A 19796-nucleotide genomic window follows, 5' to 3' on the forward strand; every position below is an offset into this window, starting at 1 on the left:
TTTTTTACTCTTCTTCACAACGTTAGATATTTTCTCGATTTCATTTTCTTTTGCTTAGTTATTTCTGTTTCTTTCACCCTTTCTAACCATTCATTCATACACCTGTCTACTTTGTCTTGTAAAACATCTGGCAGAACTGGTGGGCGGACTACTGACAGCTGAGAGGCTGGACTGAAAGGAAGGAAGCAAAGTATAGGAGATCCATTTGAGATGAATCTTCAGATCAGTTAAATTAGCCTCAAAGGAAATTGATGGCTTTAAAGGCTGAATGTATTAATTGGAAAGAGGTTTTAATCCTGCTAATTTAAACCAGGATTGAAGATGAAAGGTCCTAGACCCACAAATTATTTGCTAGGAGTTTCGCTATGTTTTTACAGTGTTCATGCCCCTTAGTCTATTTCAAAGAGTGGCGAACAAAACCAGGTTTTCTGTTTAACTTAGCATGAAAGGAATGGGGCTCCTAAGGTTGGTGCACGCCCTTCCCAGTATTATGAATGGAATCTCAGACTCTTCTGTTCTCTCTAGGCACTTGGCAGACAGAAATGCTGAGCTTGAGCGAGTGAGCAGAATCTACCAAAACTTACAGGATGACTGGGAAAGGAGTGCTGTCTTGAAGAAGCAGCGGGACCTGGAGGAGAAGGCTTTCGAGCGGTAGTAGCTGATTGCACCTGAAAATCCCCTCTGCATCTTGTTAGTTTCCTCTAATCCAGGGATGGCAGATAGGTTTTAAGTGTCAGCTTCAGTTTATTAGGGGTGGCTGCCTAGAGACCTTTGTGAGAAAAGAATTCTGGGTTCAGTGGGAAATACTGCTATGGTATGTCAGAAATGTCTGTTGTGGACATGGGATGGAGAATGCTGTGTTGCATGTTATATATTTGCCATCTCTGCCCTAATCATTGCCTCTGTGTAGTAGCTTCATTTTCGCTTTGTGGAGGCTAGGGAGGCCTGGGGCTGTGTGGGAAGGAGGGTGGGAATTCTCTTTGGAGATAATTAGTTGGAAACAGGAAGAAAGTGTTTCTGTCTGAACACATCTAAGGCTTATGGGATGCTCTCGTAAGAGCAGAGTCAAGGGGTTGTGGGTAAGATTGGCAATTGGAAAAGTGAGATGCCCAACCAAGAACGTCTTCCTGAAATGTATTATATCCATGCTCACTTTCCCCAACTATCTATTTACAATCTAGAGTTGGGGAATCCAGATGTTTTGGAGAATTAACACTAACTTTGGAGAGGCAGCTAATCTTTTTGCCTTACTTTTCTTATTTCTAAGATGGGGAAAGTAAACATTTGCCTGGCTTGGCTAACACAGGAGTTTGGGGGATCAAATAAAGAGTTGGAAAATTATTACACTTTAAAAAATTAAAATACTTTTCAAATGGAAGGTATGATTTCATAGAATGTTGAAAACTTGAAGAAACAAAGTCTAGGCAATCAAATGTTATTAAAACCTGAATATACCAAAATAATATTTAATATGCCAATTATCAACAAATTTTTATCATAGAAAAAATTGTTATAGTGGATCTTGATCTGAAACTCTCCTTTTCCTTTTAGATTTTAAGGCATTTCTCACCTGTCTTTCTAATGGGTAGAACCCATATTTTGTGACAATGAAAGTATAACAGATGATGTGGAAAATAAGTTCCAAAGGAGAAGTGATGTTGTCTGGCCTAGGGAAGAGGAAGGGAAAGGGGAATTGGGTATTTCAAGCCATTTTCTCAATGTTGTGGGAAAGAAGGTAGAAGGCAATGAGATTAGTGTCAGGGAGGGAGATTTTAGTTGGATTTTGGAAGAAGGCTTGGCTAACATGGTGATAAAGGGTAGAGGAGACATGACATAACCTTGAGTGGCAGGATAGCCCAGCTGTTCCACGGACACGGCAGAGCAGTCCTCTCACCTGAAGACCTAGGCCAAGTTGTGGGCAGGGACTCAAGTGGACAGCACATAGGAAGGAGGAATTGGTTGGTGTTAAAAAGAAAACAAAGCAGAAGCAAAAACAAGGTTCACCTGTATGCAGTTTAGCTCATGATACTCGGTCCCATTGCCAAGGCAACCCAGGTAGGTTTTCCCCTGCCTACTGCCAAGAGTGTCCTTTTTCTTTCTTTCTTTTGATTTTTTGAATTTTATTTTTATTTTCTTTATACAGCAGGTTCTTATTAGTTATTTATTTTATACATATTAGTGTATATATGTCAATTCCAATCTCCCAAGATTGTCCTTTTTCCTTTGAAGGCTGTCATTGAGGCTTCTTTTTACAGAATCCCACCGTGTAGAAATTTTGATAACGTAGGGGAACACATCAGGGATTGTGCACATCCTGCACAATCAAGAAAAACTGTTGACGTGGAAAACCAGTCACTGTCATCCCTTCATCTCTGCTTCTAGCTGCTTTCATACTCTTTTTCTACAGCTTCACTTCCTCTCCTGCCCTTAACTCTCCAGAGGCCTCTGGCCCCCTGGGACTTTCCATTTAAGTCTACGCTTCATTGTCTGCTGGGGTGTTAACCAGCAGCTTAATGGCTTGATCTCCCTCTCAAATGCTGTCTCCTGGGGAAGCCTGACAGGTAAAGGTGCATCCACAGGACAAAGCCACAAATACTGAGGCTTTGGAGTCACCATCCCATTCACGCTGGCTGAGTGACCTTGGGCAAGTCCTGTGTTCTCTGAGGGTTTACGTGGGTGTGGGGGAAGGGCTGGGGTCAGACTCTTGTGAAGGCACCACGCAGAGCCTTTTATTCACTAGGGAAGGAGGAGAAGCAGGAGACGCCCGGCCTGGGGCGAGCAGCAGGTAGCAGCGTAGAGGGGAGAGACTGCAGGTGGGAAATCACAGGTGGGCCGTAAGCTCCTGGCGGGCAGGGACCAGGTGTGACTTTTCTTTTGTATCCCTTCCATTGCACCGGCTTCCAGGCGAGGCACCCAGTAAGGACTCGGGGATGCCGGCGAATGACCCCTTCTGCCTCTCCACAGGGCCTCCAGCAAGCTCTTCCTCCTGGACCAGTGTGAGAAATATCGGCGGTGCAAGCAGTGCCAGAGGCGACCCTCCAACGTGGGCAAGAGCAACCTGTGGCCCCTGAATAAGTACATGCACGGCTCCCTGCTGTTTGTATAAAACCCAACGTCTGGGCCTGCCTTTCCTAGGGAAAGTTTTTCTTTTTTAAACGTGCAGGGGTGATGGTGAAACTACATATTTGTGCTTCAGAGGAGAAAAAATTATTGTGCCATTTGGGTGCTTTCAGGGGTAGAGGAATTCCTACAGACAGGTTCTCCCCACCTGTCCTCCTCCCATCCTGCCCCAGACAACCGCAGTCAGGCCTGGGAGGCGCGCCCAGCTTCATTCTGGCTGAGGGGGTGTTGCTGACCCAGCCCTGCCACTCCCTCTGTGACTTTGTCTAAGAAACTTCATCTTTTCCTCACCTATAATGAAGTGTCGTAATAAATACTTTCTCCGTGTTTGGGAATAACGATTCATAGTGGTGAATTTTTTTTTTTTTTTTTTGCGGTGCGCGGGCCTCTCACCGCTGTAGCCTCTCCCATTGCGGAGCAACAGGCTCCGGACGCGCAGGCTCAGCGGCCATGGCTCACGGGCCCAGCTGCTCCGCGGCATGTGGGATCTTCCCGGACCGGGGCACGAACACGTGTCCCCTGCATCGGCAGGCGAACTCTCAACCACTGCGCCACCAGGGAAGCCCCATAGTGGTGAATTTTACCACCCCTCCCCCAACCCTCGATTTTTCCAGGCCTGGGGATGTGTGACCCTCCCAAAGGTAGGTTAGGCCATTTGCCTCCAGTGGCCAGTGCAATACTTGTTGAATTTTCTAGCTGATAACACACCCGGGACTTGTTGGGACCTCAGGGAATATTTCTCCCTTGGTGATCTTCCGGCCAACTGTTCCACCATCCAGGCATTTCTGCACCACGATCGACTGTAGGTTTGTTGTGTCCTGTGAGGGGAGCCTGGCTGCCTTGCCAGGGTCCATCTTCTTCTCTCATTGCTTCCCTTGCATCTATTCTTAAGCTGTATGTGTGGTGGAAGAGGAATAGCTTCCTGTTGAGGGACTGGTTTTCAGTTCAGGTGTATGTGTTCTCAACCACAGCTTGCTTCATTTGCCTCCGCCCTTTGTCTTTCCTCTCCCTGCCCTGTCCTACCACCTCAGGTGCAACAGTTAACAAAGCAGAGTGATGTCTAGATTTCTGAGATACGAAAGCTGGCCAGAAAGTCCCTTAGACGCTTTGCTTTCTACCTGCCATATCGAGACATTGTTTTGCCCTACTCCAGATACAAAATAGGAATGTTTTGAGCCCTGAATGGTTAAGGGGAAAGTAGTCTACTCAAGTTGATATTGGGCAAATTTTGTTGCTAATGTTATCTTTTTCTATGGAAACAAGTATGCTCCCTGGTGACTGGAATTGTCTGGAACCTGCCCCCACCACTCCTTACATTACTACTTCCTTCCATTTCCTCAGAAGATCCCTCCATGCAGGTCCCATCCCCACCAAGCCATATTTAAAACAATAGCCTTTCCCCACGACTGCTTCATTTGCTTGAAATTCATCCCTGCTACATCCTTGGAGTATTTCTCTGTCTCTAATATATAATAAATCACTATAATAGTATTGTATGAATATTTTTTAAAAATATAGACCACCTTGTCAAAGAAAAAAAAGACTTTAGGCAATTTTGATATGTTTAGGTGGTGAAAAGATCTAACTTCATAGACGTTTTTACTGTAGGAACTGACTTATAATTTGTTACCACGGGTAGCAGTACTGACTCTTACTGTGTGCCAGGCACCAAGCTAGTGACCTGGAGATTAAGACCTCATCAGTCCCTGCCTGCCTTCAGAGCATTCACCATGTAGTGCAGAGGGGAGATGGGACTAGAAAATCTCCCTGTAACAAGGTAGATACCTGATAGCGCTTTGCATTTCTTGCTATGGAAGAGTAAGGTGGAGTCCTTGCGGTCAGGTTAGCCTGACAGGGAAAGCTTTTGGAAAAGATGAGGCCTAAGCTGAGGTTTTAAGGAGAAATAGGTTAAGACACCGTGCTTCCACTGCAGAGGGCCTGGGTTCGATTCCTGGTTAGGGAACTAAGATTCCCGCATACCGTGCAGCCAGAAAAAAAAAAAAAAAGCCCTGTGCTCCTGTCTATTGACGCTAAGATGGAGACATGGTTATGTGAGTTAGGTTATAAAACCTAATTTTAAAAAATCGTTCAACCATTTTAAGAATCAAATGTTATTACAGTCTTTCATTAAAACAGTTGATTTCATACAATAAAGAATGCAGAGTCTTTTTTGTTTTTTGAGCAAGTCTTCCTAATTTGATATCTTTTTCGCTGATCTTAACTGCTAATATTGTTTTAGCTCAAACTTGTTATGAGGCCACACTCAAATTAGAATGTCTTTTTCTAAATCAGTTTGAATTACTATCATCAAACCCTGTCATTTCTGGAATTATGGCACTGCCAGACCAGCTTAATGTATCAAAGGATGCCCAATTTCAGTGGCTTTTAATGTTCTGGACGGTCACAGACTCTTTTGAGAATCTGATGGAAAATCTGGACTCTTTCCTAAAAATATGCACATTTTCCTATACAATATTTTGCATATAATTAGAGTTTTCCTAGATCACCTGGACCACAGGTTAAGAACTCCTGCTCTGGATGGCTTTCCTTCAATGTTATAACAAGCTCAAGTTATCAAAATTGAGCAAAGTGTAGGACTTTGCTTTTGAAAATGCCCTTTCAGTTCTAGAGAACTATGTCCACTTTTGCCTTCCTTTTTGATTCTTCATAAAAATAGTGAGATGAGAATTGGAATGGCTGTTAGAAAGCACATACTCCAGGAGTTTTCAAAACTTTTTGAGTAAGACTCAGTAAAGGAAATACATTTCATACTGAAACACAGAACCTATGCCCACACGTGTAATTGAGACAAAAGTTTTACAGGGTTATATTTACCCATCTGCAATGCATTTTGATAATTTCTATTTTATTTCATAAAAAAATTTCTGATTAGACTGAACAAAATTGATTTAACAATCTACTAGTGTAAATAGATAATTTTCAGTTTGATAAACACAGTTTTAACCTATTTTTTCCCTCTCACAGTACTTCATAGTTTGCTGGAATTCATTAGTGGTTAAGATAGTATTATAATGGTATTCGACCAGGGGATTGAGGAACGTTTAGGTCCGATCTTGTCATAACCAGACTGTCTTGTTCTGAGGTACCCCAAGAAACTAAGGTAACTATTTGCCCCACCTTGTTAAAATCCGCTGGAGAATGTTGATCTTTATTTATTTATTAAGTATTTATTTAGAGCAAGCAAAATCTTGACGTTCAGGACGCAAGTGCTATCTCACCTTCTGTGGGTAGTCGTTGTGATGTCAGTTCAATTGTCAAAGTCTGTGTTTCTTTGGATCTGTTTTTCATGTGTGCCGCTTGGGAGTAAACCTGAGACTTGTACTGATTCGTACACAGAATTAGGGGATCTCTTTCTCCAGTTTTCTCCTCTCTGGAATTCCTTTCACATTCTCCAGTCTCTTATTCCCAGTCGTCTGGCTTTAAAGCCAGAGTTTCTCTTGGAGTTTTAGCTCCCTTCGCTCTCTCAAAGGGGAGCTAGTGGATGACAAGACAGAAACAAATAACAGAGATTCCTCCCACACTCTTCTGACCACGGGGTCCCTTTCCCTGCTTCCTCTGGCCAGGAAGACAGGACCTCTCAGGGTCTTAGGTGCATGAATGCTACCACCACTGCTATTCCTGTTGCCACAGCTTCGTGACTGCAGTTGGTCTTGGGGCATACCAGGGAGGGGGAAAAAAGGGTGTTCCTTCTATACGCTAGCTCATATGGAACCCTCTTCCTGCTTCTCTGGCTAGAAAGAGGGGCTTTCTCTTGAGTTTAGGCTTTCTGTGTCGTTCTGGATCTTAGACTGCTTTCAGGTCAAACCAGAAGAGGAATAAATTCCCCAGTAAATTCGTCACTATGCCAGTCATCCTTCAGCTTTTGATTTACTTACACAATCCCCCTGCTAGTGTTTCCTTTTCAGAGTCCTCAGGTAGTTGCTTTTTATAATCTGTTCAGTTACATCAGTTGAAGAGAAATGCCGTAGTGCCCTTACTCCATCTTGGCCAGCACCAGAAGCATTTTATTTTGGTTTTGAGTCTTTATTTTTCTTCCTTCCCCCTTTCCCCCAAATCAGGTGGTACCTCAGTCCTTTCATTTACATTTTATTAGTTAGGGTAGCACTATAACAGAGATCAAATACTAGTAGCTTAATCAAGACAGAAGTGCATTTTTCTCTCAAGAAACAGTCTAGAAGTACATAGACCCAGACAGTAGGGTGGCTGTACCAGCTTCTCCTGTGGTTTCCACCACTGGGTCAAGACAACTGCTCCAGGTATCATCTCCTAACTAGCAAGTAGGAAGAAAAGAGCAGGAGAGCAAGTGTGCTTTTTTTTTTTTTTTTTTTAAGTAGTATAACCTGGAAGTGGTACCATTATTTCTGTCCACGTCCCATTGGCCAAAATTTAATCACGTGGCCACACCATGCTGCAAGGGAGCTTGGGGAATGAAGTGTCTAGCTTGGTGGCCGTGTGTGTAGTGAAATACTCAGGGAATGCTGATACTAAATATGAGGGAAATGGATAGTAGTGGACAACTGCCAGTCTGCCATATCCTGAAATTTTGGGGGAAAGAATCTACAAAATACCTAACAATGCTAGCTAAGATATTTTTTTAAATCTTAAAAAAATGTAAAGCTGCAAAACAAGTCTCTAGAGGCAAACAAAAAGTGGGAATTCAGAGAAGCAAGCATCAACCAATTACCTATGATCTAAGCCATTTAAATTAATGCTAGAGATAAATTTTTATTTTTGAAATAATTTCAAACTTACAGGGAAGATAAAAGAATGGTAAAAATATCACCCCCCATCCCCAGAACTAAGTAAGAGCAAGTTGCTGACATTTGCCCTGTCACTTCTGAATACTTTAGAGCATAATGCCTTACAAATAAGTATATTCTCCCATAAAACCACAATATAACCACCCAAATCAGAAAATTAACACTCATTTACCATACAATCCAAAAACTCAATTAAAATTTTGCCAGTTGTCCCAGTAATGTCCTTTTAAGCAAAAAGATCCAATCAATGATCATGTGTAACATTTAGCTGATATGTTTGTCTTTTTTTTTCAGGAATATCACAGATGTGATGCTAGGTTCCTTGCACTCCATTATATCAGGTGGTACCCAGTTCAGTCTGTCCCATTACTGGTCACGTTAACTTTGATCATTCGATTAAGTGATGCTTGCCAGGTTTACCACTATCAAGTTGTTTTTTCTTTTGTAACGAATTGGCATTTCATGGTAGGTGTTTTGAAAGTAATATCCCATTCCTCATTGAGTATCATCCACTAGTTTAGCATCTATTGATGTTTCTTTGCTAAAGGCATAATTATGATGATTGCTAAATACAGACTTTTCTAATTCCACCATTGCTGCTACTTTATTAGCTGGCATTCTACCATAAGGCAAAGTGTTTGCTTCTCCCTATTTATTTATTTATAGCAGTATAGACTTAAGGATTTTTATTTTATTCAATGACTAATAATACAGTCCTATCATTGATATAAAAATTGTGATCAGTGGGAGCTCTTTAAGCTGGCTTCTATGTTTTTTGTTTTGTTTTAAATAATTAAAAAAAAAAACTTAGAATGGTTTTAGAGAGTTCCTTGTACACTCCTCACCCACTTTCCCCCATTGTTAACATCTGTTTCTATGATACATCTTTCATAACTAAGGAATCAACATTGGTACTTTACCATTAATTAAACTTCACACTTTATTCAGATTTCACTTTTTTACCCCAATGTCCTTTTGCTGTTCCAAGATCCCATCTAGGATACCATATTTCATTTAGTTGTCAGGTTTCTTTAGCCTCCTTTGGTCTGTGTCCTTTTGTCATATTCCTATCGTTTATTGAACACTTCCATGACTTTGTCATATTAAGATGTTCAAGGCTACTCATTTTTTTCTGCCCCACCTCTGGAATCAGCCATTTCCCCAAGGAGACGTGTTTTGTTTTTTTTTTTAACATTTTTATTGGAGTATAATTGCTTTACAATGGTGTATTAGTTTCTGCTTTATAACAAAGTGAATCAGTTATACATATACATATATCCCCATATCTCTTCCCTCTTGCGCCCAAGGAGACTTTTTAAATGGAGAATGGTATTAACAAACCATGATCTGAGTGCTATTGTTCTCATCATTGCTATTGGGTTGTCATTGCTTCAGGCCCTCTCTGCTCTCTGTAGATAAAGCTGAGGAATTCAAACACACACACACACACTCATACTCATCTGTATTTCTATATCTGTATATTGAAATGATGATTTCACATAGATACAACCAATTCCAACCCCAAATCCTACAACTAATTGTACTTTTTTTCCCTTTCCATATTTATAACTCCTGTCCAACAGTGAGACGCCTGATTCCCATTATTCTCAACGTAGTACTGGATAAACTCTTATGTAATCTTACTGGATAAACCCTTATGTAATCTCTGATCGCCACTGCTGTCCCCCTATGTACATGTCCTCTGCACCCTGCCAGGGACCTGACAGCTGGTACTAGGCTGCAACTACCCCCCCCCCACTTGCTTGAATGTCCTCCTCACCCTCTCCCCCGACTCCAGTATCTTCTGTGTCCGCACCTACTGCACAGACAGCTACCTTGCTCCTGTCCATGTAGTGGACTGAGTTATTAAAGAAGAAATGAAGGATGGAAAAAAGAAGAGCAAAGAAGGAAGGAAGAGGAAAGAAGGAAGAAATAGGGCTTTATTGTTATGGACCAAGTATAGGCCAGGAAACAAAGCCTAGACATTTTAGAAAATTCTAAAGTTGTTAGAAAGGAAACCTGAAGACAAGGAATATCTTCAAAGGGCTATCTTCAAATATCTTCAATATAGAATTGTGTACTCAGTGGAACTATTAGAAATGAAAGCAAAATAAAAGAATTTTAGAAAAAAAGTTTATTAAAAAAAAAAGTCTACCAACAATAAAATGTATTTTTCAACAGTGAGAAAATGCATATTTTCAAGATTATATAAAACATCAAAGTTGATCATATAATAGGAACTAAAGGAACCTCCGAAAGATGCTCTTAGATAAGGGAGAATAATCTTAGAAGAAAGAGTTGAGATGCAAGAAGAAATAGTGAGCAAAGAAATTGCTGACATATTGGGCAAATTTAAACAAACACTGATTTTTATAAACAATGTAATTTGTGGGGTTAAAAAAATACTTGACAACATTAATAGTTAAAGCATGTTGGGTTCTTTCAAGAGGTGGGAAAAGATTTAAAAAAATATTTACTTGGCTGCGTCGGGTCTTAGTTGCAGCACGCGGGATCTTCGTTGTGGCATGTGGGCTCTTCATTGTGGCACGTAGGCTTCTCTCTAGTTGTGGCGAGCTGCCCTAGAGCACGCGGGCTCTCTAGTTCTGGTGTGCGGGCTCAGTAGTTGTGGCTGGTGGGACTCTCTAGTTATGCTGCATGGGCTCCACAGGACGTGGACTCAGTAGTTGCGGTGTGTGGGCTCTGGAGTGCGCAGGCTTAGTTGCCCCACGGCACGTGGGATCTTAGTTCCCCAACCAGGGATTGAACCCATGTCCTCTGCGTTGGGAGGCGGATTCTTAACCACTGGACCACCAGGGAAGTCCCGGGAAAAGATTTTGAATGTTTGAATTTTTCTAAGCCATTTAAGTACTGAAAGTATAGGAATAAGGTATATAATAAGACATACATATTAGAGAGAGACTCTAGGTCCAGAATTCCAGAATTCCAATCTCAGCCCTGCCAATTACTAGCCGTGTGACCCTGGGCAAATAACTTTTCTGTGCCCAGGGTTTAAAAGTTGTTTTCATCATAACAATGGAAATACTAGTATCTAATTCATAGGGTTGTTGTATCAAATGAAATTATGTAAACCTATTTAGATTTAGAACAGTGTCTAAACTATAATAACTGCTAAGAAGTTTTAACCACAATTACAAATTTCCAAAACAGTGGAAGGAAAATATGGATTTAGGGGAGGAAAAATCTTAATCCAAAAGAAATCAAAAGATAAAAAAAGAAATATAGACATAGGTCAGATAACACAAAATATGAGAAAAACAGATGCAGAGATAGCAATAACATTGTAATATAAAAGAATAAGACAATATAATGTAATAAAATGATGTAAATGGACGAAGTTCTTCAGTAAAGACAAAGTTGGTCAGACCGAATTGAAAAAAAGCCTAGCAATATGACATGTCTAAAACATGAAGCCGGTGGAGGAAGACACAGCAGAGTCAATGGGCGGGATTCTTCCACTACCTTCCCTTTCCCGCCCGTTTTGGCCCCCCTCCGTCTCTCTTCAGCCTCTTCCAGGCTTTGTCCCCCACCATTCCCATCCTCAAGTCCGTCCTCAGCCTCTTTCCTCCCCAGCAGGAGGCGGGGAGGCGAGAAGGTTCAAGCTGCAGCCCTCCTCCCTACGCCAACAAGCTCAAACCTCGCGGCGGCCGTGGTGACGTCTGCGGGGGGCGGGCCCCACGCCCTCGCTGTCAGGTTTTTGGCCCGCCCCGCCGCGATTGGTGAAGAAGGAACGCACGTCACGCCGGCTATAAAAGGCAGGGCTTGCGACGCAAGAGAGCGTCGGCGTGCGCGCGCGCGCGGATTGGGTCTCCCGAGGCCGGCGCTGGGTAGAGCTCGGAGCCCCGCCGCAGCCGCAGCTCTGCGACGGTCACTACAGCTCCCTCCTCAGCAGCCGACGCCACCGCCGCCTGTACCACGGAACCGGCTGTATGATTAGGCCACAGTCTTTAATGAGAAAACTAAGTCCCTCCTGTGGTGTTCTTGGTCACGCATTTATGGAGTTTCTGAAGGGCCCCGGAGAGTACCGCCAGGCTCAGCACGACCTCTATGAGGACAAGTGAACTGTAGAAATTCGTTGCTACTCCACCAAGAAGCCCCCATAGGCGCGGTCATCCTGGACACAGAAGTGTGGGATTGAAATCATCAGAGCATTTTACAGGAATTACGACCTGGATGGGGTAAACCTCGGTGCTCTTCCTTTCCATTGACTCAGTATTATGAACTGAAGGATGGCTTCTTGTTAGGAGGTTCATTTCATTTCCGGTTACTCCCAATTGCATATCCAGAGCATTGAGAATTTCGAGTGGGGCATATTGGAGTAGACTTCTGTTTCTTTACATCATTTCTGCATTCAAAAATTTAATTTTTTTTTCCGTAACCGTATCGTTTTTGTTTTTTTTTTAAAAACTAAAATAACATGGCTCCACTGAACCGCCCAACCCCTGTGGAGGTCACATACAGGAACATGAGATTTCTTATTGCACACAATCCAACCAGTGCAACCTTAAACAAATTTATAGAGGACCTTAAGAAATACGGAGTTACCACAACAGTAAGAGTATGTGAAGCAACTTATGACACTGCTCTTGTGGAGAAAGAAGGTATCCAGGTTCTGGATTGGCCCTTTGATGATGGTTCATCACCCTTTAACCAGATTGTTGACTGGTTAAGTCTTTTAAACATTAAATTTCGTGGAGAACCTGGTTGTTGCATTGCTGTTCACTGTGTTGCAGGTCTTGGGAGAACTCCAGTGCTTGTTGCCCTGGGACTAATTGAAGGTGGAATGAAAAATAAAGATGCAGTACAGTTTATAAGACAAAAGCAGCGTGGAGCTTTTAACAGCAAGCAACTTTTGTATTTGGAGAAATACCGTTCTAAAATGTGGCTGCGCTTCAAAGACTCTAGTGGTCATAGAAACAACTGTTGCATTCAATAAAACTTGGCTGCCTGCCTCATGCTGTTGCCTTGGAAGTCAAACTTGAGACAGGACTTAATTTATCATACATATTAGCCAACATAATAGGCTTAACGAATGACAAGTCTAATGAAGCCTCCATAGGAATACTGAAAAGCCACAAGCTTGACAGAATTGCAGCCTCTCTGTTTGGCTTACTACTATCACCATGCCAGAAACAATATATAAGAAATTGAGAGATTAGGTGCCAAAATACTCAGCACAATACTTGTATATTTTTAGTATCATACAGAATTAAAATCCCAGGAATTAGGAACAGCACTGTAAACCGTATGTGGTTTATTCCTCCAGTCATCTCAAACATTGCAAGTAAGACCTATGTGGTTATTTGTCTGCTCCTTTATGTTTACCACCCCACACGTGTACCAGTATGCATCAGGTTTGTATAACAAATGATTTTGTTGAATTCTTACCAAGACTTATGGGGATTATTTAATGTCTTTCTATAAATCTCATTTTGTGCTGTTATGAAAACCTCCAGTTTGGAAAAGATCACACCTCTGGTTGAAAGTTCATGTAAAATATACACCATAGAGAAGCATATGTGTGTAATATCTTCAGACAAAAAAGCCTTACAGTTACTTTGTTTACACTTGGGATGCAGTTTTAGAGGGGAGGGCCTGAAGACAGAATGGAAAGAGGCTATGGAATATTTTTAGGATTCCATACTAGAAATTTCATGTTCTCTTTGTCTTGTGCAGGATGTATAGAATAGGTCCTTTTATTTAGTAAACTTTAAAGGTAAAGATACTTTGTAGCAAAAATATTTCAAAAATTTCTGAAGTTCTTATAATTCTTCGCCATACCTATTGGAAGTTACTATTATTTTTGTTTTAAGTGTGATATTTTTTTCGTCTTTCCAACCGAAACAAAAGAGGATTTCTATTAATGAACTGATCAGACATCTAATATTTTATATAATTTTGAACTGTGTAACAATATTTGGATATTTGATACTTTGTTTTATTATGTAATTGATAAAATGGTGGTATGTATTTGTGTTAGTTCAACCATATATTCATAGTGTCTGGAAATGTAGTTCTCTGGGAGAAATAATTTGTCAGTATTCACCATTCTCCAACTAGTACAAGAACTTAAACATCTAAATAAGGAATTATAGGAGAGACAGAGAAAAACTAAGCAAGATGGTATAGCTTTGTTAATATTAGTAAAAGTAGAAGCAAAGGCGTTACTAGAGATAAAGAAAATCATTACTTAAAGTTTCAAAAGTTTCAATTCACCAGGAAGTTATAACAATTCGAAATTTTATGTATCAAATAACATTGGTTCAAAATCCATAAAGCAAATATGGAGAGAACTACAAGGAAAATTGACAAGTTTACCATAGTGATAAGTTTTACTATTTTTCTTCCAGAAACAGATCAAGTAGACGAAAATCAGTAAGGCTATAGATTTGAACAGAACAATTAACAAGTTTGATCCCATGAACGTAAGAGGGCATTGCATCCAACAGTGAGAATCCATATTTTTTTAAGAGTACATGAAATATTTTATTAAATTTGACTATATATTAGATCATAAATAATTTCATCAAAATTCTAAAATATTTGAATAACACAAGTAAGTTTTCTGACTACAATTCAATTAAGTTAGGGAAAAAAAGTTAGTAGTATCATTTGGAATTTTGAAAATCTGTGTCTAGAGACTTCCACTTCTAGATAGGATGTAGTAGGTCATGGCAGCCCAGCACCCTCCCTGCAACATCCAGAAAAATATGGATAAACTACAAAAATCATATGTTTAAAGATATATGGGAGCTGTGAAAGCAGCAAAGACTAGATGAATAGGAATTCCAGAGAGGAAGGAGCTCTCCTGAGGTGAGTGGCCATTTTGTTTGCTGGGAGTATTTACCGATTCTGGACATAGACTATGGATCTGGCTTTGTTCTTGCAGAGGGTCTCTACTGAGGGAAAGAGAAACCCAGCAAGGCTTTAGATGGTCATGTGAGGCTGGTGCAACAGATTGGAAAATTGAGAAGCTTGGCTGGTTTCATGTTGCAAGTTGAGTTCCTCAGGAAACAGGTACTGAATCTGAGATCTGCCTTTGGAAGCTTACTGGGGAGTCACCTCAACAACACTTGAGAGGGAGCAAGAGAACCAGGATGCTGCAGAAGTTGAATGGTGATACATACAGTTTCAACAGTGACCTTAGCCAATCTCCCAGGGAGCTCTGAAGCTGGGATGGCCATGTAGAGATGTCTGCAATTGTGGCAAGGGGGTTGGACCTTTGGACTCGAATCAACCAGTCATTGGATGCAGGCTGTCCCTGGGGATGAGGGCATAACCTTGGATGAAGCATCTTTCTTCAGTCAACTGCAACTCCCAGCGGGGGATGCAACTGTGAGCCTTCAGCTGAGAATACTCCTGGCAGCTGGCCCTGAGTAAGTGTTTCAGACCTTTAGAGGGATCTGGGTGGTACAACCACAGCATCCACTATACTAAATGACACTTGCTGAGTTCTGGGACTATGTATGAGAGGCTGGGGAGTTAGAATGAAGACTTTTAAAAGACAGAGGGAAATTTCCCTTAACCTCATAGTGCTTAGGAGACAAAGCCCTGCTAGAAGAGGTTTTAATTCTCTCCAACACTTACTGTCTGTCTTTTTTATTACAGCGATTCTGGTGAGCGGGAAGTGTTATCCCATTGTAGTTTTAATTTTAATACAACTAATGTTGTTAAACATCTTTTAGTGTACATTCTCTCACATATCTTTGTTAGTACTATGTCGATTCAAATATTTTGCCCATTTTTTCAGTTGGGTTTTTTTGTCATCCTACTGAGTTGTAAAAGTTCTTTACATATTCTGGATCCAATGCCTTTATCAGATATATAATTTGCAAATACTTTCTCCCAGTCTGTTACTTGTCATTTTTTTCCTTATTGGTGTGTTTCAAAGTGCAAAAGTTAAAAAATTTGGTGAAGTACAATTTATCAATTTTCTCTTTTATGAATCACGCTTTTAAATTGTATCTAAGAACTCTCCTCAATCAGTCACAAAGACTTTTCTGCTATATTTTCTTCTAGAAATTGTATAGTTTTAGCTCTTACATTTAGATCTGTGGTCCATTTTGAGTTAATTTTTGTACATGGTATGAGGTAAATGTCTATATATATATATATATATATTTTTTTTTTTTTGGCATGTGGATATCCAGTTGTCCCAGCATCATTTGTTCAAAAGACAATTCTTTCCTCCATTGAATTATCTTGGTAGTTGAAAGATCAATTTACCATGAATATAAGGACTTATTTGTGAATTCTCAACTCTGTTCCATTGATCTATATGAGCACACTATCTTGATCATTGTAGCTTTATAGTAAGCTTTGAAATTGGATCATGTACTTCATTCTTTTTCGAAAATTTTGGCTATTCTAAGTCCCTTGCATTTCCATATAAGTTTTAGGATCATCCTGTCAATTTCTACAACAAAAAAAAAAGCCTCCAGGGATTTTGATAGGTATAGTGTTGAATTTATAGATAATTTGGAGAGAACTGCTGCCTTGACAATATTGAGACTTCAATTCCATGAACATGGAACATTTCTCCATGTGTTTAAATCTTTAGTTTCTATCATCAATGATTTGCAGTTTTCATTGTACAAGACTTGCACCTCTTGAATTGCTTGAGTATTTTTTCTTTTTGATGCTATTGTGAATGGAATGTTTTCTTAATTTTATTTCTAGATTATTTGCTGCTAGTCTATAGAAATACAATTGATTTTTGTATATTGACCTTGCTTTCTATGACCTTTCTAAACTCATTTATTAGGAGAGAGAGAAAGAGAGATAGGGAAGAAGGGTGAGAGCGAGAGCAATGCAAGTGCTATTCTATTCTTTGGCATTTTCTGCTTATAGGATTATGTCATCTGTGAATAAAGGCAGTTTTATTCTTTTTTTCCCCCCAGTCTGGATGACTTTACTTTATTTTTCTTTCTTTATTGAACTGGCTAGACCCTCCATGTTGACCAGGAGTGGTGAAAACAACTTCCAGATCTTAGGGAGAAAGTATTCATTCTTTCACCATTAAGTATGATGTTAGCTGTTGGTTCTTGATCAGGTTGAGGACATTCTCTTCTATTCTTAGTTTGTTGAAAGTTTTATCTCAAATGGGTGGTGGGTATTTTAAAATGCTTTTCCCACATCCACTGACATGTTCCTGTGGTTTGTATCCTTCATTCTAGTAGTATCATGTACTATGTTGATCAATTTTTAAATGTTGAAACAACCTTGCATTCCTGGGATAAATTCCACTTGCTCATTGTGTTTAATTCTTTTATGTTGATGGATTTGGCTCGCTAATATTTTGTTTAGAATTTTGCATCTGTATTCATGAAGGATATTGGTCTATAGTTTTCTTGTGTTGTTTTTTTAATCTGGTTTTGATATCAGGGTAATACCAGTATCATGGAATGATTTTGGAAGTGTTCCCTCCTCTATTTTCTGAAAGGGTTTGTGAAGGATTGGTATTATCTACACTCTAAATATCTGATAAAGTTCACCCATGAAGAATTCTGGGCCTGGGCTTTTCTTGGTGGGAAGATTTTTAATTACTAATTCAACTTCTTTATTTGTTATAAGTCTATTGAATTCTACTCTAATCTTTGCTTTCTTTGAATTTTGTTTGCTTTTCCTTTCCTAGTTTCTTTTTTTTTTGAATTTTATTATTTTTTTATACAGCAGGCTCTTATTAGTTATCTATTTTATACATATTAGTGTATATATATATCAATCCCAAGCTCCCAATTCATCCCACCACCCTCCACTCCCCGCTTTCCCCCCTTGGTGTCCATACGTTCATTCTCTATATCTGTGTCTCTATTTCTGCCCTGCAAACCAGTTTATCTGTACCATTTTTCTAGATTCCATATATATGCATTAATATACAATATTTGTTTTGCTCTTTCTGACTTACTTCACTCTGTATGACAGTCTCTAGGTCCATCCACATCTCTACAAATGACCCAGTTTTGTATCTTTTTTATGGCTAATATTCCACTGTATATATGTACCACATCTTCTTTATCCATTCATCAGTCAATGGGCATTTAGGTTGCTTCCATGACCTGGCTATTGTAAATAGTGCTGCAGTGAACATTGGGGTGCATGTGTCTTTTTGAATTATGGTTTTCTCTGGGTGTATGCCCAGTAGTGGGATTGCTGGGTCATATGTTAATTCTATTTTTAGTTTTCTTTACTAGTTTCTTAAAGAGAAAGTTTATGTTATTGCTTTGAGAACTTTTATTCTTTTTTTCCCCCGATATTGGCATTTAAAGCTATAAAATTTCCCTCTAAGCACTACTTTAGCTACAACTCATTAATTTTGATTTTTCTTTATTCAGCTCAACATATATAATTTATCTTGTGATTTCTTCTTTGAACCGTGACTTACTTAGAAATATATTGTTTAACTTCCAAAGAGTTGGAAATTTCCCATTTTCTTTTTTACTGTTGTTGATTTCTAATTTAATTATTAACTCTGTCCAAGAAGACTTCCTGGAGCCAAGTGCATTTGCACTCCAATGATGAATGATGTCTCCAGGCAGAAAGCTGGGGTGAACTGAAATTTAATTGGTAAAGAGCAGAGAAGCAGAGGGAAGGGCTTTCCAGGTAGAGACCAAGCACGTGTAAGGGCCTGTGTAAGTGCCAGCAAGATGTTCATTGCGCTTTGAACAAAGGAAATGTAATTTTTATCGTCTTTCTTTTTGTCTTTGTCAGTATAGCTAAAGCTTGTTAATTCAGTTGATCTCATCAACCTGTTTTGGTTTCATTAATCTTCTCTACTGTTTTTCTTTTCTGTTACATTGAGTATAAAGGAGGCATAGTTGGGGTACAGAGGAAGTTGTGGGATAGGACGTAGAAAAGATCATGTAAAAGACTCCCTGGTGTTCAGATTCCAGCTTCACTCTTCAAGCCCTCTTCTGAAGAGGTTCTCATTATCTGTGAGTCCACGGATTTACAGTACAGGGATGCTTCCTCAGGATACTCTTGGCTGAGCACCAGCACCAAGGAAGCAGAGGTTGGAAGAATAAGACCTAGGCAAGGGGTGACTGATGTCTCTGCTAATTACTCTTCTAGGATCCCAGTCATCCACCTAGCCTGTCACGGAGGTGGTCGTATAGGACCTATTCATTGTGGGCAGTGCGGAACCTGAGGCGGAGCTGGCAGCGGGGGTGGGCAGTGGTAGGTCTCTGGGCATGGATTGTTGCTTCCTGTGTTATACAATGAAATTAGAGGCTGGATGCTGCCATGCCAACAGATGTTAGCAATTTAGCAGGGTCTTTGGTTGTGAGGGCTGCAGGCTCGTCTCCCCCCTCCCCAGCCCCATGGTGTGTGCTCGCTGGACACGAGGGAGGTGAAGGCTACGACTGAACTTGTTCTAAGAAACAGGACAGACTGACATCATTCTGTAAGAAAACTGCTCCAGTTTGCTAAATGACTTCAGAGAGTGAAGGGTGGAAGAGAGTGTTCTAGAGCCAGGAACATGAAATCAAGTCTTCCCTAGAACTCCCCAGGGTGTTTTGCCCCTCACAGCCTCTCTTCCTCTTTCCTCTGGGTTTGCTGACACTCTCCACCCACACTTCTCTGGTTTTCCTTTTAGTAATGACCACAAAGGAATGCCTAACACTCAACAGCCCACAAGACGGAGACCCTTCCTGACTTGTGAGTTGCCTCCAGCCACTCAGCCCCCACGCCCATCTGAGTCTTAAAGGTTGTGTATTCCTCCAACAAGGACTGAACTCCTTGATGGGTGGGCCATGCTTTCTGGCCAGTGGCTGCCCTGACATTCCTCATTTCTCCATTAACCCTACCCATCCTTCACTCTTGGACTCACTGCAAACACTGACCCCCCAAGAAGCCTTCTTTTATGTCCTCATAGGAAGT

General features: G+C 40.5%; 1 protein-coding gene and 1 pseudogene across 2 annotated transcripts in view; both read left to right on the forward strand.

Annotated features, from left to right (window-relative positions):
- Nucleotides 1-8028, forward strand: part of CCDC81 (coiled-coil domain containing 81) — a 47219-nt gene extending 39191 nt beyond the window's left edge. Inside the window, exons 16-17 of the mRNA XM_089915867.1 lie at nt 526-651; nt 2965-8028. Coding sequence (XP_089771993.1) covers nt 526-651; nt 2965-3106 — 268 coding nt within the window. The 3' untranslated portion in view covers nt 3107-8028. The remainder of the gene's footprint in view (nt 1-525; nt 652-2964) is intronic.
- A 4308-nt stretch (nt 8029-12336) lies between these two features.
- The window catches only part of LOC111184948 (protein tyrosine phosphatase type IVA 1 pseudogene), a 31466-nt pseudogene continuing 24006 nt past the window's right edge, over nt 12337-19796 (forward strand). Inside the window, exon 1 of the transcript XR_016393864.1 lies at nt 12337-15295. The product of XR_016393864.1 is annotated as a protein tyrosine phosphatase type IVA 1 pseudogene, transcript variant X1 (transcript). The remainder of the gene's footprint in view (nt 15296-19796) is intronic.

This window comes from Delphinapterus leucas, chromosome 7 (assembly GCF_059928025.1).
Source record: "Delphinapterus leucas isolate spDelLeu-1000000601 "Yukka" chromosome 7, BTC_Dleu_Yukka2, whole genome shotgun sequence".
NCBI lineage: Eukaryota > Metazoa > Chordata > Mammalia > Artiodactyla > Monodontidae > Delphinapterus > Delphinapterus leucas.